Here is a 25,702-nt window from a genome sequence, read left to right as displayed (position 1 = left end):
GTATATATATATATTGTATATCTTTTTTTAAACATTGTATCTCTGGTTCCCAGCACAGTATCTAACAGATAAAGAACATTAACTGTTGAAAGAATAGCTGAAGGGCAGCCGGACAGGAAGTGGGCAGGACTGAGCCAGGGAGACCAGGAGTCATGGGCTGGACCCTGAAACAGAGAGAGTTGATTGAGTTTTTCCCTTTGTTTCATCCCACGTGGCTCCCACAGATACAACCCACCATAAAATGTACATCTGCTCAGAGATGTGAAAAAAAGAAAAGCAATGTGGTGCATTTTTCCCATTTAAATGACTGTCTTTTATTTTGTGCCACAAACTTTCTTCTTTTAAAAAAAAATTAGTGTTAAAATAACCTTTCTCGTGAAATGGTGCAGCCACTGTGGAAAACAGTATAATGGTTCCTTACAAAATTGAACATAGAATTACTATATGATCCAGCAATTCCATTTCTAGATAGACATCCAAATGAATTGAAAGCAGGGACTTGAACAGGATTTGTACACCCATGTTCATAGCATTATTCACAATAGCTAAAAGGGGGGAAAACTTAAATGTCTACCAAAGGATGAATGAATCAACAGAATGTGGTCCATCCATACAATGGAATATTATTCCACCTTAAAAAGAAAGGAAACTGACATCTGCTGCAACTGTGAATGAACCTTGAAGACATTATGTTGAGTGAAATAAGCCGGTCACAACAGGACAAATATTGTGTGATTTCAGCTTTATGAGGTCCCGCCGAGAGGAGTTGGGTTCATAGAGACATAAAGGAGATGGTAAGTGCCAGGGGCTGGGGGTAGTGTGTTTATAGGGGGCAGAGTTTCAGTTTGAGAAGATGGAAACATTCTGGAAGTGAATGGCGGCAATGTTTGCACAACAATGTGAATGCACTTAATGTCACTGAACTGTACATTTTAAAATGATTAATAACGGTTAATTTTATGTTACGTATATTTACCACAATAAAATTGTTTTAAAAACACTTTTCTTTCACAAACAAATAGGGTTAATTATGAGCTGGTGGGGGTTGTGTGTATGTGCCCATAATTGGCCAAAAAGACTTCAGTGGACTCCGGGTCTCCCACAACTTGCGGATATTTCAGGGGCTCATGTCGTCCTAATCCCGCACTCACAAGGATCTGAAGGTTGGACCTCTCGCCTACTCACGGGCTTGAGCTCCTCATCCCCCGCCCCCCACTGCCTCCTCACCTTGCCTTCACCTGTGGCCCCCACCCCGCCCAGCGCCTCGGGCCCAAGCGCACTGGGCATAGGCAGGCCAGCGAGTGCGCAAGCTCCAAGCACAGCCTTGGTAGGTCTCCTCCCCTTTCCCCTCGGGGAGGTGGCCTCTCGAGGGTACAGTGGAGCCTGGGCGAGGGACGGGGCGGGACCCTGCGCGGTTCCTGGCGCTGGCTCTCGCGAGAGGCCGGTCAGCGATCTCGGCGCTCCCCCTCCCAGCAGTAAGCCTCCCCGGCTCCCCTGCAGCGTCAGCCTCGGTCGGGCCTGGGCGCCGGCGGGGTCTCCTCGGCTTTAGCCCCGGCGCCCCTCGGTGCCCATCGGCCCCGGTCCGCAACGCCTCCCGCCCTCGCCGCCCCAGTGCCGGCATAGGCCGCGGCCTCAGCTCCAGCCCCGGGATCGTGTCGGCACCGCCCGTTCCTGGCCCGCCCCCTATGGGCCCCGGCTAGAGGCGCTGCTGCTGCGGGCTCACGGAGCCCCGATGCTGGCCCGGAGGAAGCCGGTGCTGCCGGCGCTCACCATCAACCCCACCATCGCCGAAGGCCCGTCCCCCACCAGTGAGGGCGCCTCAGAGTGAGTGGGCCAAGGCGGGGTGAGGCCGGGTTCCCCTTTTGTGGCGAGGTGGAGCGGAGAGGGTCCGTGAGAGGAGAGGATGGGGTGGGTCGGGTGCAGTCCCTGAGCGATGAAGTCGGTGGGGAGGGCGTCCTAGTCGGAATGAGGGGAGGTTCCTGTGAGGAAAAGAGGAGGTGTGGGGCCCTAAGTAGTGAAATTTTGGGGAGGAGGGTCCCCGAGAAGTGAATCGGGGTGAAGTGAGGTTCCTGCAGAAAAAAAAGATGGAGTGTGAGGCCTCTGAGCAGTAAGAATGGAGTTATTGGTGGGGGGGGGGGGGCGGGGGGAGGGGTATCCCTGAGTAGTGAATCCAGGGTGATAGTTAGGAGGAGGGTTCCTGAGGAGAGAGGGTGGGTCAGGTGGTCCCTCATAGTGAAATCCAAGGGGAGGGGAAGTGTCTGAAGTGTGAGGTGGAGGGAGGGGGTCCTTGCACACTGAGAACAGGGTGAATGAGGTCCCTGGGGGTGAGGAAGTCCATACAAGATGAAGGTAAAGGATTGCCTGAGAGATGAGGGATCTCTGGGGTGGAGGGGGCTCTCTGAGGGAATTTGGGGGGAAGGAAGCCTGGGAGGATCCTGCTAGTTGGGGGTGGGGGTGAAGCCCCTGAAACTGGGAAGAGTGATGAGGAGGCCAGGAGGAGGCCTGGGGAAGCAGGGAGTGAGGAGGATTTGGAGGAGCAGGCTGTGGGAGGAAATGGAAAACACAGGAAAGAAGTGGGGCCTGCTGGGACCCGGGGCAGCACACAAGCCGAGATCTTGAATGGAATGGATTAGCAAAGCTTCCAGGGGCTGGAGAAGTGTAGGGGGGTGAGTGGGGAAGGGGACAGAGAGAGGAGCGTCTGGGGTGGCGGGCTTACGTGGTGGTGGAATCTCGTTGTGTGAGGGTAACATGCTGTGAGGTCATGCCAGGGTGACTGCTTGGCCCCAGAAGACCCTATGGCCTTGCCATTCCTGTTCTGTGTGGTGGAGAGAGCAGGACAGTCCCAGAGGCCACTGGCCGGGGCCCCTTAGCTGTATTTGTGGTGTGACCCCCCTACAAGAACCAGCTGTGGTGGGCGAATGGTATGCGTTTGGTGTCTCTCAGGGGACTTCGCCTTCTGCAGCCTGGGTGAGGGTTTGGAGGTGAGTCTTCATGTATATGTGTGCGAATTGACATCCTTCTGTGTCTCCAAGCACATAGCTCAATGTGGGGATGTGTTCCTTATATTAAAAAATCCACTCTTCTTACAAGGTAGTTCTTTCTTCATATTCTCTTCTCTTTCTTTTATCTGGTGTCTGATTTCCATCCCTTTAAGAATTTCCCCAGTAGAAGAAGCCAGCCGTTGGGATTCCAGGGTTTTTTATAACCACAGTTGAGTTGCCATTAAATTTTAAATGGATTAATCAGCTGACTCCAGAATGCATTTTAGATGTCATAGGGCAGTGCTGGAGACTGTCCAGAGTCAGGCCTCAGAAGTTGCCTCTCAACCCTCTAGTGAAGGAGCTGTGTCACATCCATTCATTCCTTTGCCTTCTCTCTTCTGTCTGTCAGAGTCCTCCTCGCTCCTTTTTCATCGAGGTTTTCGTTTGCTGGGCATTCAGTGAACACCAGCTAGGCCCTCATTCCTGGCTCAGAGGGACATTGAAGAGCAGGGACCATGAGCATAGGCTCTGCAATCAGGAAGGAGACAGGTTGGATTCCAGACACTGCCCCTTCCTGGGGCTATGACCCTCAGGCTATTTAACTTCTCTGGGCCTGTTCCCCTAGGCTTGGGCTGGGTCTGGGACTGCCTTCTAGGAGGCTCCTGAGACTAAACAAGATAGTGTGATGGTATTTATAAAGCTTTGGTACTTCCTCAGGAAATGACACGCCATTGCCTCTCGGCCCTTTTTTACCTACCAGCTCAGGTGACATTGCCCAGTGGCAGGTCATCTCGTTCCTGGACTGTGTGTCCCTTTGCATGAACCTCTTTAAGCTGTAGGTGCGTTAGAGTCACTTTGGGATTGGAAAGTTCCTGAGAGAAGAACATCCAGGTTCCCTCTTCAATCCCTTGCTCGAATCTGCTCTATGAGATCTTCCCTGGGTGGGCAGTCAGCCTTGGCTCAAACACTTTCAGGAACTGGTGGCTGAGGCTGCCCGAGGTAGAGACTTTTCTCAGAGCCACACTCACTCTCTGGCACAGTAGCCACTTGAAATATGGCTTGTCAGGGCAGCTGTAAGTATAACATACGTTTCAGATTTCAAAGATAATATGAAAAAAAGTAAAATATTCATAATTTTGTTTGTATTTATAGCACAGAAAATTATTATATTTTTGATGGGTTAAATCAAAGATATTAAAATAATTTCACTTCATATATATATTTTTAATGTGGCTATAAATTTTAATTTTTAAAAAAGATTTTACTTATGTATTTCCAGAGAGATGGGGAGGGAGAAAGAGCAGGAGAGAAACATCAATATGTGGTTGCCTCTTGCATGTCCCCACCTTGGGAACCCAGCCCGCAACCCAGGCATGTACCTTGACTGGGAATAGAACCAGCAACCCCTTGGTTCACAGGCCAGTGCTCAATCCACTGAGCCACACCAGCCAGGGCTAATGTGGCTATAAATTTTAAATTGTACATGTTGCTTATATCTAGCTTTTGGACAACAGTGGGTTAGGTCTTGTGTTCATTGAGCTAATGTCTACCTGCTTGTTGCAGAGAGCTGCTTTTCACTCCAGGTTTTGGTTCAAACTCAAGGCATTAGTGAAAATAGCCGATTGCCAAAATTTCCTCGAATCACCTGGTAAAGTGCAATGTACATGTAGGTTTTTAAATAACCGGGCCCAGGAATGTGTTTGTGTATAAATGCTTAATGTTTACAGTAGTGCTCAGGATATAATAAGAGTGTGTTGGTTGAGTGGAATGCCCTGGCATTGTCTACGCTGTTTAAATTAGGCCACTCTTTTTCCCCTCCAGAGTCCATGTGTAATTCATATAAATTACAACTTCCATCTTCTGCCCATTGGTTCTTACTCTTTGCTCTGAGGCCACTGAAAATGAGTTTGCTCTTCCTGGTGGGGGGCAAAGGGGGAAAAATTGGGGCAACTGTAATAGCATAAACAATAACATATAATTAAAAAAAATAAAAGAAAACAAGCTTACTCTTTCATCCTCATGAAGACAGGTATCCTAGCCTGGGCCTTCACTTGCCTGATGCCCATTTGTTTTTCCCCAGTTCCATGTCTCCTTCCAGTGTGGTTGGCAGCCCTTGCATCAGGAAGGAGGGCTCCTGAGTCTGATACCAAGGCCACTGAACCAGAGCTGGTCCTCCAGGTCCTAAGTTCTCCTCACCTTTGTGAGCAGGGAGAGAGGTGGTATCCTCAGTTCTTAGGTAACCAGCCTTCTGGGTAGCTGTGTGTCTGCAGGTGGTCTTTTTTTCTGCTAGATCATCAGCCCCTCAAGCCTAAGAATCAAGTCTGATTCATCTCTGCATCCTCCCGGCTGTAAACCCAGGGCTTGCTGCTCAGCAGCCACATAGTACACTAAGCTCAGGTTAAGGTATTTTGGCAGCTTGCACACTCTTCACTAACTCTTGCCTTTGGGGTCTCTGCAGAGCAAACTTGGTGGACCTCCAGAAGAAACTAGAGGAGCTAGAGCTTGACGAGCAGCAGAAAAAGCGACTAGAAGCCTTCCTCACCCAAAAGGCCAAGGTTGGGGAGCTCAAGGATGATGACTTCGAAAGGATCTCGGAGCTGGGAGCCGGGAATGGCGGGGTGGTCACCAAGGTCCAGCACAGACCTTCAGGCCTCATCATGGCAAGAAAGGTGAGAGGCCACCAGTTTGGTAAAGCAGGCATTCTGCCCCCGTGCTCTGTGGGTGGCATGTGGTGGGGGCAGGTCCCCCTGGAAATGGGAGAACAGTTTGAAAGGTTCCAGCCTCTGCCTTCTATCTGGCTCCTGGGCTCAGAAACCCTCCCATCAGCGGTGTGTTCTTGTTCCTGAAAATGAATTCAGCTCCTATTTAGAATGTGGCGATTCTGGCTTGCTAAGTAGCTCTTCCCTTCCATCACTGACTTCTGCCTTTGGGGCAGCTTAAATTCAGATTCCCAGAAAGAGTGGTTTTCAGGAAGAAAGGAGTAGATTCAAGTCCCCTGAGAGCTGTCATCACCCTGATTTCACAACCAGGAGAAGGCACTGCAGACCCAAGACAGGGCCTTTGCTATGATGGTCCCTGGGCAATGGGGTAACTAAATCACCTGTATTAGTCAGAGTTCTGCCAATGAGCAGAATCACAAGGGTGTGGAGAAGGGGGAGCTAGAGGTATTTTAATGAATTGCCTTGTGTGATCATGGCAAGTCTGAAATTTGCAGGGCAGGCCAGCAGACTGGAGACCCACAGAAGAGATGATGTTGCAGCTCAAGTCCAAAGGCCACCTGGAGGCAGAGTTCCCTCTTCTTTGGGCCTTCAACTGATTGGATTATGCTGCCCACATATGGGAGGGTCCCCTGCTTTTCTCGAATTCTTAGGATTTCCATGTTAAATTGCATCTAAAAAATACCTTCACAGTGACATCTGGACTTGTGTTTGACCAGAAGGCTGGATACTGAGGACACATTAAATTAACCATCGCCACACCCTTTAATACAAACCTTGGCTCTGAGAAATCCCAAGCCTCCCTTGACTGGGCACCTGAGCCCACTGCAGCCTCCCACTAAACATGCGGGAACAATCTCTGGGAGATAGAGGGAGTGGAGAAGAGGAGGGTGTGACTATCTGGGGACAATGGCTCCTAAACATGTAACTGAGGGGACTTCATGTTGATAAATTGTTTCATTCATACAATCCTATTTAGAAAGCCACCTCTTTCTGGAAGCCCACTGTCATTTCCAAATTGTATTCTCAGAAACCTGACCACCCCATGCGCAGTGGATCAGTGCAGGTTCCACCTTTCCTGGGAATGATGTGCTTGGTTTTCATTGGGATTTAGCTCTAGCTATTTCTCCTGCCTCTAGAGTACTGCCCTCCCTCCTGAAACTTATTTCTATCCCCTCAGTGTAGGCAGCTTTTTCAAAACCAGAGCAGGCCCCAGAAGCCTCTAGTCTACCATTGCCCAAAGCACCAGGAATAAAAGACAGATGTTAGGTTCTAACAGTGGCAGGGAGGGGGGGACTTGAGAACAGAACTGGTTAGAGTTTGTGTCAGGGACCCATGGGTTCTCTTAGCCCCGCTGAGGTGTTTCAGATGTTCCCAATGTGACTTGTAGAAACGTGAATATGAAAGCCTGCAAAGTAAGACTTAGGAGTTTAAAATGGGGACAGATAAGTTCTGTAGTTGAATTAGTGATTCTGTCCCCTGTCAGTTTCCTGGTATGGTCCTTCAGTCATAGAAGATGTCATTGTTGGGGGAAGCTAGATGAAGAGTATATGGGACTCTGGTGTTTTTGCAACTTTCCTGTGCTGCTTTAATTCTTTCAAAATAAACGTGTATTTTAAGGGCCCAAAAAATGGGGGTTAGGATCTCAGATTTTGTTCTCTGTAGATCTTAACCACCTCCTCCCAACACAATGGCAAAACAGCGTGGATGCCAGTGGGCATTTGGCAGATACGTTGAACAAGAAGGCTGTCTAGGCGGTTTGTGGTCTGGACTGGTCTGTGGGGGTCAGGGGCTCCTTTTAACCCATCTGGAATGCTGGGCCACTCAGGAAGCCTGTTGCTTCTATTCAGCTGAGGACACGGATGGGAAAACTGATGAGACAGTGGTTTTTAAGAAAGTGGCCTCAATCCTTCCTCTACTACCCTGGTTGGAATTCTGAATTTCCAGGAAAGCCTGGTATTAATTCCCTGCATCCTGAGTAAGGAGGATTATCAGATCTCCAAAGGCAGCCTGCCTGCAGGTGTGAGGGTGAAGGCAGGGTGGAGCTCCCAGAGGCCTGTATAGCTCCTGCTCTGTGGGCCAGCCATCGCCCCAGTCCCTGTGATTATCAGAGGATCATCCTAACCAGTAGGACAGGCTGGGGAAGCAGCAAGACCAGTTTGGTAAGGCCCTAAGAAAACCAGTCTATATTTTTACAGTCAGGCTTGTTTATGAATGTTTTCTTTACTCAGCATGGCTCTCCAACTCATACATCCTTCTGAGGGCCTTAGGAACAAAACCTCTGCATGACGACTTAGGCCAGGGGAGATCTTCAAAGAGTTTCGCATGTTTGTTACACAGGCATGGCTCCATTGGCCACCCCACCCTCTACTTAGAGCAAAGGAATGTGCACTTGCTTCTATAGTGAAAATCATGTGACCCTCCCAAGGCCACGTAGTAATACTAGCTACCACCTTTCAAGAGATTGTCCTATGTCAAAGCCAGCTCTTAAACCTTGACTTGTGCTCTCATTTAAATGAAGCAACCGCTTCATTTTACAGGTGAGAAAACTGAGGTTGGGTTGAGTATTACCTGAATTCAATTTGAACCTTCGTGGCTGACCCTGACCCTGTGGAAGCTGTCAGGGCTTTGCCTCCAGAATCCTTGTCTCTCTTTCCCACGTTTGTTCCCCCCACCTCTGTTCCTAGCTCAGATCCTCTATCTTGCAGTAGGAACTGCCTTAAATGCCTAGACAGGCTTGGTGTTTGGCTTGAACTCCCAGCACCATTATGATTTGATCAGCAATTGGGGCTCACTTGGCCCTAGAATGGTGAAAGAGCATAGGTTCTGGCAATCTGAGTTCAGCCCCAATCCTGACCTGACCGCTCACCAGCTGTGTGTCTCTGAGAATGAAATTCAATGTCTTGGAACCTAAACTTGCTCATCAGTGCAGTGGGGACAGTTACCCCATTCCCCAGGGTTATCATCAGGGCAGATTGTGAGCACACGTGCTCAGAAATATGCCCCTGTCTTCCTGTTCCTAATCTTGCCTTGCACACTCTCAGGGGTAGCTCCTATTCAATCTGGAAGGTTTGCTTTACAAGCCCCAGATATGATGGACCCATTGAAATAGATCACATAGCAGCAGCCCCTGCATTCTCTCTTTACAACATCTTTCCCAAAAGCTTCTCACTTCCTGGGGCCTTGTTTCACATTTACCCAACTCCAGGCTTCCAGGACCGCTGGGATCCCATGCGGTTCTGCCCAGTTTTGTCCATCTCTTTCTCTTCACCTCTAAAAGCCTGGCAGACTCTCGCTGCCCTGCTACTCATTCATCTATGGCTCCTTTCAAGTTCTTGGTCGAGAGCCACTCTTGGTCAGTTACAGCTACTGAGTCCCTGAAATGCAGTCTTGTTTGAATCAAGGCATGCTACATGCACAAACAAACCCCACCAGATTTCAAGGGCTCTATCTGAAAAAAAATCATTAATATTTTTATGTTGATCACATGTTAATAATTTTTTGGTGTATTGCATTGAGTTAAATAGAAGTCATGAAAACTTCATTTCACCTGCTTCTTATTACTTTATTAATATCGCAACTAAAGGACGTTTAAGTTACATTATGTGGCTCATGGTGTATTTCTGTGGACAGCATGGGTCTCCACCCTGCACTGCCCGTCCATCCGCCCCCCCACCTTCCACGCAAACATCAGAGCTTCATTTTCAGATCCAGCATCTCGCCTTTTCAAAGCATGTATGCCTATGCACATCAGGCATCCTGCAGATGCAGTCCTATCAAAGGAGAGAGCATGCTGGAGTTCTGGTGTGATTGCTGTCTTGGGCGTGGCTATGGGGGTTGTGCAGTGTCCCGGGGAGCATAGCCAGGGCAGAGGCAAATGCCTGAGGGGCCCTGAGGGCTAGAGGGCCCCAGTCAAGGAGGCACTGCCTGGGCATGGCCCGGGCACCAGGCACCCTGCTGCTAGGACCTGCCACAGTTCTCAAGGTTGCAGGGGTCATTGGCATGGGTCTCTGAGTAGGTGGAGCTCCCCACACATACCCTGTGCCCCCCTCCAAACTTGGTACACACCCCTTAGTGCCCTCAAACAGCCAACTCTTTGTCCCTCTTTCTGGAACGCTGGCTCCAGTGTCACCTGAGCCCCAGATCACCTCTCCATGATTCCTCCATTGGGGCAACTCCACCATCCTGGGGTTGTTTCACCTGCTTCTCTTACCTCCTGATGGTATGTCTGCAAGCAGGGTCATCTTTGCCATCTTTCTCCTCACCACTAATCCTTGTAAGCAACTCCATGTAAATGTCTGTCAAGTTGATGGCAGTTATTTTCAGGTGCCTGTGATCTGACTCTGCCTCTCTGACTAAAGGGTATCAATCACACCTTTTTCTTATCACAACGGCCGATACATATAGGGTTCTGAGCATTCAAAACCTGGACCCACAATCTTCACTTTTGTGCTGGGCAATGGATCTTGGCTTGCTTAGGGTTTGTAGTCAAGGGTTGCTCTTGACATTTTGTCCATTGTCTTTTCTGCATGTCTCCAGGCAGTCCCTTTGATTTCTCACCTTTTGAGAGGTAATGAATTTGGTGACCATCCTGGCTGTTGACTCGAACTCAAGTGGAAGGGCAGCTAGGATCCTCAGGAGGTGACCAGAGACACTCTGCCTTTGTCTCTAGCCCGGAGGTGGGAAGGGCTCCAGAGAAACCCACCCCTGAATGAGGGGCTGCGCAGAGGTGAAGTAATCCTCTGCCATATCATTCCCTGGGCTGGGTCCTGGGAAAGGCTAGCACCTCACATGATTTGGTCAGAGGGAAGCTCCTCTTAACAGACCTTCCCCTGCAACCAGTTGAAAAATGTTTGCTCTGTTGATAGGTTTTTTTTTTTTTTTAACAGCTTTATTGAGATGTGATACACTTACTGGATAATTTACCCTTTTAGAGTATATAATTCAGTCAGTTTTTTAGTATATTCACAGTGTTGTACATTCATCGCCACTACCAATTTTGGAATATTTCCATCACCCCCAAAAGAAGCCCCAGCCCCTGGCAACCATAAATTCATTTCCTATCTCTGGATCTGCCTGTTTTGGACATTTCATATAAATGGAATGGCACACTCTGTGTCCTTTTGTATCTGGCTTCTCGCTCTGAGCATAGTGTTTTCAAGGTTTGTCCACATTGTACCAAGTGCTTCACATGTTTTCATGGTTGAGTAATATTCCAGTGTGTGGGTGGACCACATTTTGTTTGCCCATTAACCAGTTGATGGACACTTGGGTTGCTTCCATATATTAGCAATTGTGAATCACACTGCTGTAAACACCTGTACAAGTGTGCTTGGATGTTTTCAATTCTCCTAGGTAGATAGATACCTGTAAGTGGATTGCTGATTGGTCTGAAATGTGATTATGAGCACCTCAAGGGCAGGGGGCCGAAGCCCCCTTCTCCTTTCATGGTCCCTCTCAGCAGCCTGTGCCTCAACCTCCTTCCCCTTCCCTTGCAGCTGATTCACCTGGAGATCAAGCCAGCCATCCGGAACCAGATCATCCGTGAGCTGCAGGTGCTGCACGAGTGTAACTCCCCATACATTGTGGGCTTCTACGGGGCCTTCTACAGCGACGGGGAGATCAGCATATGCATGGAGCACATGGTGAGTGCAACGGGGCACCCTCGACCCAGGGGCCCAGCCAGTGTCCCCAGAGCCACCTGGGCTTATGACTAGGGAAGTGTGACAGGATAAAGGGTTCACATAGAATGAGACGGTGGCCAGTGAAAAGGAGGTTCCCTGCCTGTGTCCTCAGAGGCCACAGTGTACCTCTTTCCAAGGCTATCTCCTAGAGATAGTCGACGGTATGTGAACATGGATGTACAGATCCCTTTGTTTTTAAACACCAGACACCCTCCTCCCAACTTTTCTCTTTCACTGTCTACAAGGTGCAAATAATTTCCTGTCGGCATTTAGAGAGCAAGCCGGCTCTTTCTCCCCACTTCCTAGTGTTCTGGCACCTGAGTATACCTGTAAGGTAATTTATTAAACTCCTTTATTTGTGGACATTGAAGTCCCTGCCCCATTTTGAATGATGCTGCCTTGAATGTTTTTACACAGAAGCAAGCATCCCTGAGGGATAAAGTTCTGCCAGTGGAATTGCAGGGCCCAAGGACATATGTAATTGAAAATTTGATCAGTGTCTCCAAAGTGCCTTCTAAAGAGAGTATGTGTATAGCGGTTTGGGAGCCAAGTTTTTGGGGGTCTTTTTGTTTTGTTTGTTTTGTTTTTAGAGAAGGGGGGGCATCAATTTGTTGTTCCACTTGTTTATGCATTCATTGGTTGCTTCTTGTATGTGTCCTGGCTGGCGATCAAACCTGCAACTGTGGTGTATTGGGACAACATTAACCAACTGAGATTCCCCGCTGGGGCCAAGGAGCTGTTTTAAAGATAGGACCTGGGTCAGCCCCTAGCTCACATCTGTGGAATCAGAAGCTCTGGGGTGAAGCACAGGCACCCATCTTTTTTTAAAACCACCACAGTGGAGTCAGCTGCACCCCTTGGTTAAGAAACTCTGGTCTTGAAGCTCGAAATAGGTGGGATTGGTTGTAACAAAAGCAGAAGTGGTCAGAGCTGAAGGCCTTAAGGGGAAATGCCTCCAACCCTCTGCAGAGCCCAGTTGATCAGGTACCTGACTGCCTGCTGCCTGGCTGGATGGGCTCCAGCCTGGCAGAGCCCTTGCAAAACCAGGATGCAGCATGGCTTTAGGCACCACAGCTTCAGTTATGCCTTGCAAATGTGCTATCCATGACAGTTTTGTAATGAAGGCAGGAAATAGATTTGAGCAAGTGCCTGCAAGGAATGCACTGTGAGCAAGCTTCGTGGAGTAACGGCTAACAGCTGGGGAAGGAGTGCCCTCCAGAAGAAGCTGCTCCCCACCCTCCTGCTTTGCCCCTACCTAGCCTTGAGATCCCCACCAGGTCTGCAGGAGCCCCATTCCTCACCTGTGAGAGGGAGATCATAGCTGCCTGCCCGCAGGACAAAGTCACTATGTAGACAAGAATCAAGTAGGGGAAAAGACGGAAGTCACTTTGTGGTCTGAAGGGGAGCCTCTGTACTGTAGCTCCTCCTCCTTCCTACCCTTCCCTACTTTCCCTTCTCCCCCTTCTCTTCTCTCCTCCCTCCTTCCTTTTCCCTCCTCTCTAGTGCTCTTGACCACCCCTCCCTATTCTCCCTGAACATCATGAGAATTTGAAGGCATCTCTTTCCCTTGCATAAAAGGGGGAGTGGCACAGTTTGGCACCCCTCTGCTCCCTTTTCTGTTCTTGGTGAATGTAAAACATCCGTTTCCAGCACTAGGTGTCTACACCCTAGCAGCACACAGTCCGAGCCACCAGCAGGCAGAGGGCAAGTGCTAGCCATTCTGTTTATGTATTGTGCTCATCCTTTAAAAGTTCCTAGTTGGATTTTTTGGTTCACTTTTATAACACGCATACAAGGACAGTAGAACAAATATATAATGGCTCAATGAAACGACATGCCAAGTTGAGGTCTATGCTCGCCTGCTTTTGCCTGATAGGAGTTATGCTCCATGAAATTTGGAGGCCACTGATTTTCAAAGTTGAGATGAGCTTAAAGAGGGGGACTTGGTGAGGAAGGCATGAAGATGACAAATGACACTAAATTCACAAAGGGCCTTTGATGCCACTACTCCTTACAGTATTTTCACATCAAATAAACCCCTCCAGAATTGATCCGCAAGTGCATAGGATTTCCCTGTTTGTGGGACACTTCTTTATGTGTTCATGTGCCGTATTGTGGGGCAGCCCACATGGTGGTGGAGATGGTGCCCTGGGGTCAGGCCTGGGCCCCACTGCCCACCTCTCAGGATATGGCTCTGGATGGAATTCTCAACCCTTCTTGCCCATCAAGCCAAGAGCAGTGGTAATGCCTTTCCCTGGCTCCAGTCACGCTGGACGTTGAGTAAGTATCACCATTGTCACTGGGGTCATTTTTCTGTATTTCTCTGTCACCTTCATTTCTGTTTTTCCACCATCATGACATCCCACCTAGTCAGTATCAATGTTGTGGAACTATTCCCTGATGGAGGGCAATGGATTCATCTCCGCGCAGGGTCATGTGGGAATTGGCTCTTATTTATCCTCAGGAAGATTCCAGCTGCAGCTTTTGAGAAAAGACCTCTAATTTATGATAAAGCCCAGATTCGGCAGAGAAGGTTATGCCTCATCTGACCATAGTGTGTTGGCTTTCGGGGCTTGGGACAGTGGGGCTGGCAGTTTCCAGGTGGCCTAAGCCTGTTGTGGGGGAAACTCAGGCATGGACCCAGAGGACAGTGTGTATCTCAGGGCAGAGTAACTGGGGAACCGCTTACTGACTACTCAGAGTTGCTAGTGAAACCCACTGAAGAATTGCGCCCCCTCTTCCCAACACATATTCAGTAAGGGACAGAAGGACTGCCACTGGGCCACTCTGCAGTGAGAAACAAAGACAGCCTGTGTGAACCAGATTAGAAAATCCCCAGTGAGGAAAAGATGTATAATATGAACCCACTTATATATGTATTTAAAACTCTATATTTCCCTGTGCATATGGATGTGTATATAAAAGTGCAGAAAGATCTGGAAGGCTGTAAGTCACACTTTAGGGGAGGCAAGTGGAATCACTGGGGGATCAGAGTGTTACTTAACTACATTTACATTTTTATAGAAATATGTGTTTGTGTACTACCTGATTAATAAAAGTAAGCTTTTAAGAGCATTTAAAACATACAGGCACAAAATGAAACTGTATGGTCATGCATTAAGATAGATTTGGGGTCAAAAAGACCTAGTTGTGACATCTCCTGCACCACATCCTGTGCATGTGACTTGAGCAAATGAGTTCTCTTAGCTGTAGACCAGGGGGTCTGACCCAGAGGACACTAGGCAATGTCTGGGAACATTGTCACAACTAGGGAGATGCTGGTGGAGGTCAGGGGTGCTGCTCAACACCCCATAGGACCCAGGACAGCCTCTACAGATAATGGCCCAGCCCCAGTGTTCCCAGTGCCAAGGGGGAGACCCTGTAGAGCAAGCAATAGTGTCCTTCACAGAGGTGATTTGCATTAACTCCTGAGACCCCAGCTTGGTGCCTGGCCCACCATAGCCTCTCTGAAGATGTCCTTTCTGAAAGTCCTTATTCAATGAACATAACACACCTCTATGAAAGTTCAGAATGAAAGGACCTATATTAAGGATCAGAGCTTACAGTTAAAAAAATTTTTTTTAATTCTTTTAAGGTTGATAAAACAAGAATGAGAAGAATAGAAGGAATTTCCATCTCACTCTGCAGGTAGAGCGGAGCGGGCTGGGCACCCTGGTCAGACGAGGCTCACCTTCCTGGGTTCCTCCTCGGCCACACCCACCCTCTATAAGTTTGGGTCCCTTACTTGTTGACAGAGTCACACACATTCTTGAAGCTTCAAAGTGCGTTGGGTTTTCTGGAACTCTCCACTATGAGCACAGCTGGGGTGTGAGAGAGGGGAGACCTGGGCATCTCAGAGGCTTCTCCCTGCCTCCAGGTGAAGCAGAAAGTGTCCCAAGGGAGTGGCACTCGTGGGACTCCTAGAGCAGCGCAGTAGAGGAAATGCAGGCTCTGGGGCCACCTGTCCACCAGTTCAAATTCTGGCCTCACTTAACCCCTAAACCTCAGTTCCACTTTCCTCTCTAGATTGCAGGTGAGAACAAGGCAGGCTCTGGCCCATGGTTGGAGTTTGGCCACATCCACTTAAAGTCCTAGGGGGCCTGGCAGGCGTATCCTCACAGCCCCACCTCTGAATAGGCATCCAGCTAGAGCCAGCAACACCCTGAGTTTTGGTCTCCAGATTAGTTGCCAGGCAGCCTTGCACAAGACACTTGATTTCTGTTATTTCCTCATTGTCAGGTGGATTAGGGGCTACGCCCAGGGTGGGGTGGGGAGGATCAACTGGGATGACTTATGTCAGGTCCTTTGCAGGACAGTCAGTCCCATGCAGGATGGTGGCAAGCACAGGCCAAGACCTAAGGGAAGGGGCAGAACTGTCATCCCCAGGGGTCTTCTGTGCCCCTGGGGCAACAGGTCCCTTCCTAACTAGGTGGGGGGTGTGGCAAGGGAAAGGCCATTCTGCTTGGCTACCTCTCTCCTGGGATTGGTACTCAGGGGCATCACCTTTGGTCTCAGTCCCTGTCCCACTTGGGGCTATGACAAGAGCCCAGGCCCAGAAGTACAGGCCTATCTCATATGCCCTCGAGGTGGTTTCAGTTGCAAGTTTGGTGGCTGGGCCTGCTGCTGTCGTGGCAACCTCAGGAGGGCTGAGTCACAGGTACTCTTTCCACTTCTGCACTAGATGTGCTGTCCTGAGGCCAAGGGTTGGTTGCCTTTAGCTATGGTCTAGCCTCTGTTTCCCATGGAGAAAATGAGGCATCAGCTCTCGGGAACCAGGGAAAGGCTGCATTTTTATACCTGTCACTTGAGCGTCTCTCTGGGATTCGTCTCTGCAGAAGCCCCACCTGGCCACCTGCTCAAAGCACTTGCTTTCTCTCTCCTCTGCCGCCCACAGGACGGTGGCTCTCTGGACCAGGTGTTGAAAGAAGCCAAGAGAATTCCAGAAGAGATCCTGGGGAAGGTCAGCATTGCGGTGAGTGCAGGCGTCACTCCCCCAGGCCATCGCAGCACTGGGATTGCGCATGCGCCCATAACCCCATGCTAGGCTGCTTCATCCTTATTCCTGCCCTCTCCATGAAGCTGGTGGTATCTGTCACTTTAGCCCCTGCAAAGAGGGAGAGTGCTGACGCCAGTCTCCACCAGCGACGGTACTGTGCAGGGGCATCCCTTTGCTCTTAAAATAGGAGTAATTCTTTCATACCCCACATAGGTGCCAGGGTTGCACAGCACGCTGGTGGTGTGGTCCCAGGCAGACGGTGTCCCCCAGAGCGATATCATGGGTGTTTCCTCTCTGACTTGGTGACAGAGCCACCACACCTTTTATCCCATCAGTCTGGGGAAGGTCCTCAGCACAGCCCTGGCACCAGAGTACTCAACAGATGAGGCCTGTTGGGCGGGTCCATCTTCTGAGGCAGGGCGGCCAGCCGGACACTAACAGCCTTACTGACAGCACCTCAGGCCTTGTCTTGGCTTCCATGGACCTCAGCCCCTCCTCTGAGACAGAGGGGATGGGATGGCAGTGTCAGCCTCGTGGGTAGATGGGTAGGTTGGCGGTTGTGTGAGAATCAGTAGGTAGGCATCTGTACCGACCAGTGCAGGGTGGCACTGCCATCACTTCACCTCTTCCCTTGCCTGAGCTGGTCCCACATGCTGTGGCCACTCAGGTCTGGCCCGCAGACCTCTCCAAGGGAGGCTCCTCAGCCTGGTGCTGCCCTGCTGACTTTCCACCCTATGGTTCCCTCGCAGGTTCTCCGGGGCCTGGCGTATCTACGGGAAAAGCACCAGATCATGCACCGAGGTAAGATGCACAGCAGCTCCTCCTGGGCCACTGGGGCCAATGGGTGGGCCTGAGCCATGCCTCACCCGCTGGCTCTGCTCTCAGATGTGAAACCGTCTAACATCCTCGTCAACTCCAGAGGGGAGATCAAGCTGTGTGATTTTGGGGTGAGCGGGCAGCTCATTGACTCCATGGCTAACTCCTTCGTGGGAACTCGATCCTACATGTCTGTAAGTCCTTTGAGAGGCATTTTAACATCACATGCCATATCTTCCTCCCTCTCCCATTGGCTCTTCCCCATTTTCCAGAAGCTTTTCCAAAAGCCTGCACGTCCTCATGATATACTTTCTTTTTTCTTTGCTGGATTTCTTCTCTCCGGAATTCTAATTTCCACCATGTTTTCACTCAGGTTTGTCTCTGGGAAAGCCTACCTGGTTCCTTCCCACTGGTAATAAAAATCCAGTCAAGGAGAGTAGTCAGTTAATTTCTGAGCCAAGAAACTAGACCTTGGGTATTTTAGGACACATCTGGATGATAATTGGAGCAAATTCTGAGAATTTGGTCTTGGAATTGCTGTGAAGAAGGAGGCATTCTGCTGTCTTTCTTGGGCCAGTCATCCTTTTCCAAAAGTGCCAAGGATTTGTTTGGGTTTTTAAAGAACTTCTGTCGGCCCTGGTGGCAAGGTGGGTGGAGGGAGGAACAGAATCACTTTGGTCTCTAGAGGGGTGGCAGGAGTCAGGTTGGGGCTGTGAGGAAACAATAGAGAGACACTCAGATGCCACCCCCAATCTGGTGAGCCACCCTGGGTTCCACTGTTCATCTCTCGCCCCCTGGGTCTTTCTTTCCTCTGTCTCACCCGACAGCCGGAGAGGTTGCAAGGCACTCACTACTCGGTGCAGTCAGATATCTGGAGCATGGGCCTGTCCCTGGTGGAGTTGTCCATCGGAAGGTACCCCATCCCTCCGCCGGATGCCAAGGAGCTGGAGGCCATATTTGGCCGGCCCATGGTCGATGGGGCAGAAGGAGAGCCTCACAGCGTCTCGCCGCGGCCAAGGCCCCCTGGACGCCCCATCAGTGGTATGGCCTGAGTCTGGCACTTCCAGTTTGGATGGACAGTGACCTGTACAGGGAATGCCATGCCGAAGAGGGCAGCTGCCTCCCCTCTGGCCCCTCTTGGCACCACCTGTCCCCTGGGTCATGGTAACTGCCATAAGCAGTCTTCAGATGGTCCTGAGGCTTCTAGGGACATGCTGGAAGCAGCGCCCCTGACCTGTGCCATCCGGGACAGCTGCACCTGTTGTCACCAGTTGGTGGGATCTAGAAACCAACCCCTCAGCCAAGCCACTGGTTGGGTTGGTTTTTCCAACATTTTGTCACGAAAATATCCAAGTGTACAGAAAAGCCAAAATGCTTGCCCAGTGAATGCCTGTATGCCTACCACCTAGCCGCTGCCCTAAATGTTCTTCTGTGCTTGGTCAGGCTTTCCTGGCAGACCCAAAATTGAAAGGAACTTGACTCAAAATTTCCTTGGTTGGTTTGTTGGACCCACAAGCAGCACAGCATGGGAAGGGACAAGAGGCTGGAGGTCACTGGACTCCCAAACAATTCTTGATACTAAAAGTGGCCGCCTATGATGGGGGCAGCTAAGAGGTTCAGGCTGATTCTTCCACCACTTTAGGGGGAGGGGGAAGATCGCAGCTGAGGGGGTAACCTGGGAACAGCGCTTGACAAGAAGGAAGTCGAGTTAAATGAGGGTCCAAGAGAACATACAGTGGACTGTGGTCAGTTGGTTTCGTAACAATTTCATTGAGATAGAATTCAGGTACCATATGATTCTCTCTTTTCAAGCATATAATTCAGTGGGTTTTGATATCCTCACAAGGTTGTCCAGCCATCACCTCTATTTCCAGAACATTACATTCCAAAAGGAAACTCCATCCCCACCTCCTCTCCAGCCCTGGCACCAAGTTACTCCCTATTTCTGAGTTTGCCTGTTCTGGACATTTCACGTAAATGGACTCATACACCATGTGGCCTTTGTGTCTGGCTTCTCTCATATCATGTTTTCTTTCTTTTTTTTTTAAGATTTTATTTATTTATTTTTAGACAGAGAAGAAGGGAGGGAGAAAGAAAGGGAAAGAAACATTAGTTGGTTGCCTCTTGTCCTGATCAAGAATTGAATTGGTGACCTTTCAGTTTTCCAGGCTGGCATTCAATCCACTGAGCCACACCAGTCAGGGCGAGCATCATGTTTTTAAGGTTCATCCATGTTGTAGTGAATGTCAGTGCTTTGCTCCTTTTCATAGCCAAATAATATTCCCTTGTATGGATGGACCATATTTTGTGTATCTGTTCACTGTTAAGGAACATTTAGGGTGTCAGGTGATGATTTTCATGGTGTTTTCAAATCCAAACCTTCCCCTTTCCTGGGGCTGCACTCTAGACTGCTGGGGTGTCTTGATTTCCTCTGTGGGAAGAATCTTGCCCCCATCAGTGTCCGTAGGCCTTGCCCCCATGCCTCCCAGTCCAACTCCCAAATACCCTCCTTGGTGTTCCCCTTTAGCCCCTTCCCAGCTGAGAGGAACGATGGGTCATGCCAGGCCACCTTGGCCTGCCAGCCCTCCTCCAACCACTCTGCCCCAGACTTAGCCAACTGAGCCTAGGATGGGTCGGGCAACCCCAGCCTGCCACCCATCCTGAGTTGCATTTGAGGCCTACTGCTGTCTCCACCTGAAGCTCCATGCAAGGTCACACTGCTGTCCTTGCTTGCAGTCAGCAAACCACCACCACCCCACGCTGTGCCTGTGTGCCACTAAGCAAAAGGTTGTGACATTGGCACCACCTGGACACGGCACCATGCCAAATGTGTGACTTTTCAAAAAATGCTCCTGTTCATTTTGGTGTTATTTTTTTGGTTTGTTTTTTAATTCATTAGGAGTGAAGTTACTTTCCCAGAAAGTGAACTTAGCCAGGCCAGGGGAGCCTCCCCCGGTTAAGGCCAATGTGGGCGGAAGAGTGCCGCACTTATTCAGCATGCTCAGACCTTAATGCCCAACAGAAACAGGTTGGCCACTTGCCCTTCTCACCTCATTTTTGTTTCTTCCCTGGGCAGGTCATGGGGTGGACAGCCGGCCAGCTATGGCTATCTTCGAACTGCTGGACTATATTGTGAATGAGGTGGGTACTCGAAAGCCCTTTGATGTGTCTTTGTGCTGCCAGAATGAAGCTGTTCTGTAGGGATGCATTACCGAAAAGAAGCAAACACAACACAGACTGAATTTTGTTGGAGAGGGAGCCATGAGGAGAGACGGAGACCATTCTTTTCAATAGGTTATCAGGTGTAAAAACACGTGGCCTTGCTTCTGGCTGTACTGCAGAAATCCACCCTTCCCTGAGAGAAATTTTTTTGTGTTTGTAGAGATGAATCTGGAATTCCCAATGCAGCCCCCTCCAAAGCCAGTAGCCAAGTGTTTGGGCCATGGGCTGGGCCGTTCTCAGAGCTCTGTCACCCAGCATCTTTTTCTCTGAGCTCTTAGAGTCAGTGTGCATGAAGTCATAAATAGTCCCACTTCCTTGGGGAAAGTCCAGGTGTCCCCTCTTCTCTGGGAGGGAGGCACAGAGCACCTGAAAGGGTGGTGTGAATATTTCCATTGTACAGACAGGTAAACCAAGGCCTAAGGATAGAAGCAACCTCCTTAGAGGTCTGCAGCTGTGAAGGGGTAGAGCAGGACCTGACCCCGAAGCCTCCATTTCAGCAAGGTCTGGTCACCTTCCTTGGGCCTCTGAGCTGACGTGTGTTTTCATTGGCCCTCTGAGTCAAGGCAGAGAAACAGGGTGGCCAGGCTGCCTGTGGTGTGGGGCTTTGCTTGGCCTAGGGCTAAGTGTCAAGGTGAGCCATTGGTGGAGACAGAACAGGGTGGGGTAACTGGTGACACAGCTCTGCCCGTACCTGACAGTGCCACCCAGTGAGCACCTCCCACCCTGAATAGGAAGGCTGGGTCCCAGGACTGGGGAAGTAGAAGGAGCTGAGGAGGAGGTCCCATGGGTTTCACTTGGACAGTCTCTGCCCACCACCTCTCTTGACAGGGGCCTGATCCTGCCCATGACTGTCCCTACCCTGGGACATGTGCGACAGGCCAGGCTCCTTAGGCTCCCCCAGCTCTCAGGCCCCAAACCCTGGAACTAGCTGCCCTCTGTGGTACAGACCCACATCTCATTCAAGATACCCACAAGGCCTGGCCAGTGTGGCTAATTTGGTTGGAGCATTGTCCTGAAGACCAAAATGTCACGAGTTCAATTCCAAGTCAGGGCACATACCTAGGCTGCGGGTTTGATTCCCTGGTTAGGGAACGTACAAGAAGACAACCAGTAGAGGTTTCTCTCTCACATTAATCTCTTTCCTCCCCTCCCCCCTCTTCCTTCGGTGAGGATTAAAAAAAAAAAACACCCACAAAGGTGGGTTACTCAGACAGTGTGACACCACCCTTGTCCATAAAGTGAGGGTGAGCCCTGCTCTCCTTCCCTGTAGAACCAGTGTGATCTCCAAATGAGAGCTTTCAAAAGAAAACCCCAGAAGAGCCCAACCCAGTTGGCAGAGCTGGTGGCAGGTCCTGCCAGGAAGCTGCTGGGAGAGTGGATGGGTGCCCCCTCCACCTCTAGCAGGGTGAAGGGACAGTTCCAAGAGAGGTGTGTCCTGAGGGTCCCCAAGTGTCATGCTGTCCTCACACACACCAGGTTGGGAAGTCTGCTCCATCATTACAGAGCCATCCATGAGCATGTGACTACCACCTGTCTGTTCCCTCCCACAGCCTCCTCCTAAGCTGCCCAGTGGTGTCTTCACCCAGGATTTCCAGGAGTTTGTGAATAAATGGTAAGGTGCCACATCCTCTAGTGCAGCCTTGGGTGGGCAGGGCTGGGTGCCAGGCCCTCAGAAGTCCTGCCTGCCTCCTGGAGTAGGCAGGCCACCAACACACCCAGCCATCAACCTAGATGCAGCCTTCCTTACTGGTCCTAGCCCAGGCCCCTCTTCCAAGCCTACCATTCAAGGAATGCTGGGTGGATGGCAGCATCTGGTGGGACACCTGTGGTCACCTGGGAGTTTAGGTGCCCTTTTCAAGGCTGCTACATCACAGTGTTCAGCTGCCATCCCCAGCTCATCCCTCAAACCCGGAGTGAACCAGGGTTACAGGCACTTTGGAAATCAAGCTGTACCCACCTTGCCTTCTGCCAGCAGACTCCCCTAACCCTAACCCTGCAACCCACCAGCTTCAAGCCTTCCTAGCCAGATTCCAAGAGGTGGTCAGCTGTTCTGGACCACCCCACCTCTGAAGAAGGAAGGACCTGGGGCCAGCAAGCTAGAGACCAAGAGGGAGGGGTCAGGGGTCACTTACCTTTTGGGCCATCCTGCTTGTCAGGGTTGGCTGCCACCTGGGGACTACATGACTCACAGCAGCAAGCCTGCTCCTGGTGGTGAAGGTGCCACTGGCCTTTGGTATGACCTCTGGCCAATGCTGTGTGGCCCAAATTCAGTTACCCATTGTCTGTGTGACCATTTTTATATCGATGCAAGGTTTTCTGTGTTTGAAGAACTACCATTCACCCCAAGCTCCTTTGAGCAGCTGCATTTAGGCAGTTCTGCTTTTTTTGGAGGAAAAAGTTCCATTTTGACAGTCGGACTCCCAAACTTGGGTGTTTTACTGGAAATGGAGCTGTGGTTGCTGCTGGGCCTCTGACTTAGCAGCAGCTGGGGGTTTCCCCACCGTCTGTCCCTTTCTGTCTTGTCCTGGTCTCAGACCATTGCCCTTCCCTCCCCAAGGTGTCCTCCCCTTATACCACAGGGCACCGCCAGAGTCCTCACCCCCGGGGACCAGGCTGCAGACTGACAGCAAGTCCCCATGGCCACCAAATAACTGTCCTGTCTTGCCTCCCCATGCTCTGTCTTGTTGCCCCACCTCATGGAACCCCCAGCCTCATTAAGAACCCAGCTGAGCGAGCAGATCTGAAGATGCTCATGGTGAGTAATGCAGTGGATTCTGGGATCACAAGGGGCACAGGCTACAACCCAGGGCTCCTTCCTCTTCCTGACCCAGCTTTTTTCCTGGGGTGCTGGAGAACCCTGTGAGTCTCTTAGTCCATAAGTGGGAATGATCAGAGCAATCTCTGCCCTCTCAGCTCTTAGGGGAACATAAGGACCTCAGCTGTGCCTGGGTGGAATTGTTTCTGGAGAATGATAGGCAGCTCCCATATTGGGCTTGTCAAGTCCTCCACAGGTCAGGGAGGTCACAGAGTTGGTGCTTTTCATGTCCCACACTGTTCAATGTCCTTGAAAACCAAGCTGGCCACTGAAACTCACCTTCCCCTCAGGACCTTTGCACAGGACATTTCTCCCTAGCGGATACATCCTGTTCCTCTTCACGCTTACCTTCAGTGCCTTCTCTGAGAAGGCTTGGCACCTTGTCTAATCCCACCCCACTATTAGTTGTGGTGACAGGCTCTGTCCCAGTTGTAGTCACCATATGCTGTGGTCAGAATAGGAAGCCTAACCTGGAGCACTGTGTGGGAAGCGTATGCGTGATGTAAGAAACACATGTTCACTGTAAAAGATACAAACATGAAATAGAGAAATGCGTTTATGTTGAAATCCCCTGTAGTGCTTAGTGCTCCTTCCCCACCCCGCCCCCTCCAACTCTCATTCACACTGTGCAGGAAAACCTTCCAGGTCTCTCTGCCTGAGTAAAACTATCTGCTGTTTGGGGCTAGCTTTATATCCATTCCTCCTGTTGCCCTAGACCACATGAGTTCTGTTCCCTTCTTTGGCTTTTCACCTGAGCCTGTACCAACCTTCAGGAAGATAAGGGTGGCCTTGCAACTGGCCCCAGCTTGCATAAGAGGTGGCAGTTGGTGTCCTGACCAGGTGCCTCAGCTGGTTGGAGCATCATCCCGTACACCAAAAGGTTGTGGGTTTGATTCCCAGGCAGGGCACATACCTATGTTGTGGGTCCTATCCCTAGCTGGGGCATGCATGGGAGGCAACTGATGGATTTTTTTTTTTTTTTCTCTATCTCTCTTTCTCCCTTCCTCTCTCTCTAAAACCAATTTAAAAAAAAAAACAAAAACATATCCTCAGGTGAGGATTTTTTAAAAATTAAAAAAAATACAGGCAGCACATGAAGGGGTCTTGTCTCCCCAAGATGTCACATGGGGAGACTAGACCCCTCCATGGACTGCAAAGGGCTTGCCCTTCTGCCTGGGCTGCCCCTCCAGGCATACCCTGGTCAGAAAAGCATCTGCTCACCCCACCCAACCCAGAACTGGGAAGCTCTAGTGTTCTGTTCCTGCTGGAACCACCAGCCATGGGTGGCTATCTAAATTCAATTACTGAAAACAAAATGGAAGCACAAATCTGTTCTTCAGCCTCACAAGCCATATTTAAAGGACCCAGGAGCCTCTTGTGGCCAGTGGCAGCCAGACTGGATGGGACTTTTAAGGAACTTACTGTCCTCACAGATGGTTATGTTCCAGATTTATGGTCTCATCGGGGGCTACTCTGCCTACAGGGGACACTAGGTCATGTCTCTTGACATCTGTGGTTGTCATGACTAGGGGTGCTCCTGGCATTGAGTGTGTGGGGGTCAGACATGCTGGGCCACCGCTTCAAAGTACCCAGGACAGGCCCCCTTGGGATGAACCTGGCCCATCAACAGTAATGCTAAGGCAGAGACCTGAGTTCCAGGGAGCTCAGAGCAGCCTCACTCTCCCAAGATCCTGTCCCACATCTGTGTGGCTTTAGTCATGGCACCTCCCTGCTCTGGGGTTGCTTCCTTTCTCTGTGCCGAGTGTGTCCTCTTGCACTGAAAGGGCCTATTCTTTTTTGGTTTTTGAGTTTAAGTCTCGGCCTGCCGGGTATGAGCGGGAGCCTCTTCCCTTCCTCTTCTCTGCTGACACCGGGCTGTTCCCAGCACCTCTTCTTCCCTTTCAGAACCATGGCTTCATCAAACGGTCCGAGGTGGAAGAAGTGGATTTTGCTGGCTGGTTGTGTAAAACGCTGCGTCTGAACCAGCCTAGCACGCCCACGCGCACTGCTGTGTGATAGGTCCAGCCGGTGACCTGTCTGAATCCCATCTACGTGCCCTTCCTGCCCAGGACAGATGGGCTCCTCCCCTCCCTCTCCCACCGAGCCTTGGAGGACACAACTTGCACAGAGCGGAACATTCACTTCCTCTCCCACCTGTCGCAGCCAAGGGTCTTCTGCTCTCTGGGGAAGGGTGACACTGCCCATGATGTCTCAGAACCTGCTTACTTAGGTTTAAAACAAAACAGGGAAAGAAAAAGCAAACTGAGCCCATTGTACTTGTTCCATTTGTTCTTCGGGTCCGTCCAACCCCAGGAAGAACAGCAGCCCTAGCCCCCAGCTAATGGCCACAGAGAAATTGGGGTGGGGGTGGCAGCAGGAACTGGCTTTGCTCTTTTTGCAAGGGATGAAGCCTCAGAGGGAATCCCGAGATGCTGGCATCTTTCAACAAATCAGAGGAAGTGCATTTCTGT

The 25,702-nt window shown here is 50.4% G+C and overlaps 1 protein-coding gene and 1 long non-coding RNA gene across 3 annotated transcripts; one reads left to right on the top strand and one right to left on the bottom strand.

Moving 5' to 3' along the window:
- Positions 1–1,383: 1,383 nt before the first annotated feature.
- Positions 1,384–25,497, top strand: MAP2K2 (mitogen-activated protein kinase kinase 2). Of its 2 annotated transcripts, XM_090289340.1 has the most exons (11): positions 1,385–1,824; positions 5,440–5,650; positions 11,197–11,343; positions 16,277–16,354; positions 17,128–17,179; positions 17,264–17,388; positions 18,022–18,235; positions 20,271–20,335; positions 21,967–22,028; positions 23,126–23,171; positions 25,137–25,497. In XM_090289340.1, exons 1-11 carry the CDS (start codon positions 1,733–1,735, stop codon positions 25,245–25,247), a joined length of 1,203 nt encoding a protein of 400 aa, XP_090145466.1. In that variant the 5' UTR covers positions 1,385–1,732; the 3' UTR covers positions 25,248–25,497. The 2 variants fall into 2 exon arrangements, with proteins under 2 accessions (XP_090145467.1, XP_090145466.1); XM_090289341.1 differs by lacking the exons at positions 17,264–17,388; positions 18,022–18,235 and having other exon boundaries at positions 1,384–1,824.
- Positions 19,234–22,698, bottom strand: LOC149999689 (uncharacterized). The gene is made up of 3 exons (XR_016513521.1): positions 22,549–22,698; positions 20,245–20,389; positions 19,234–19,514 (listed from the first exon to the last, which is right to left on the bottom strand). It is a non-coding gene; the product is annotated as an uncharacterized LOC149999689 (long non-coding RNA).
- Positions 25,498–25,702: the final 205 nt, after the last annotated feature.

Source organism: Furipterus horrens, unplaced genomic scaffold, assembly GCF_987537825.1.
Source record: "Furipterus horrens unplaced genomic scaffold, mFurHor1.1.pri manual_scaffold_10, whole genome shotgun sequence".
Classification (NCBI taxonomy): Eukaryota; Metazoa; Chordata; class Mammalia; order Chiroptera; family Furipteridae; genus Furipterus; species Furipterus horrens.
This window is presented reverse-complemented; position numbering and strand designations above follow the sequence as displayed.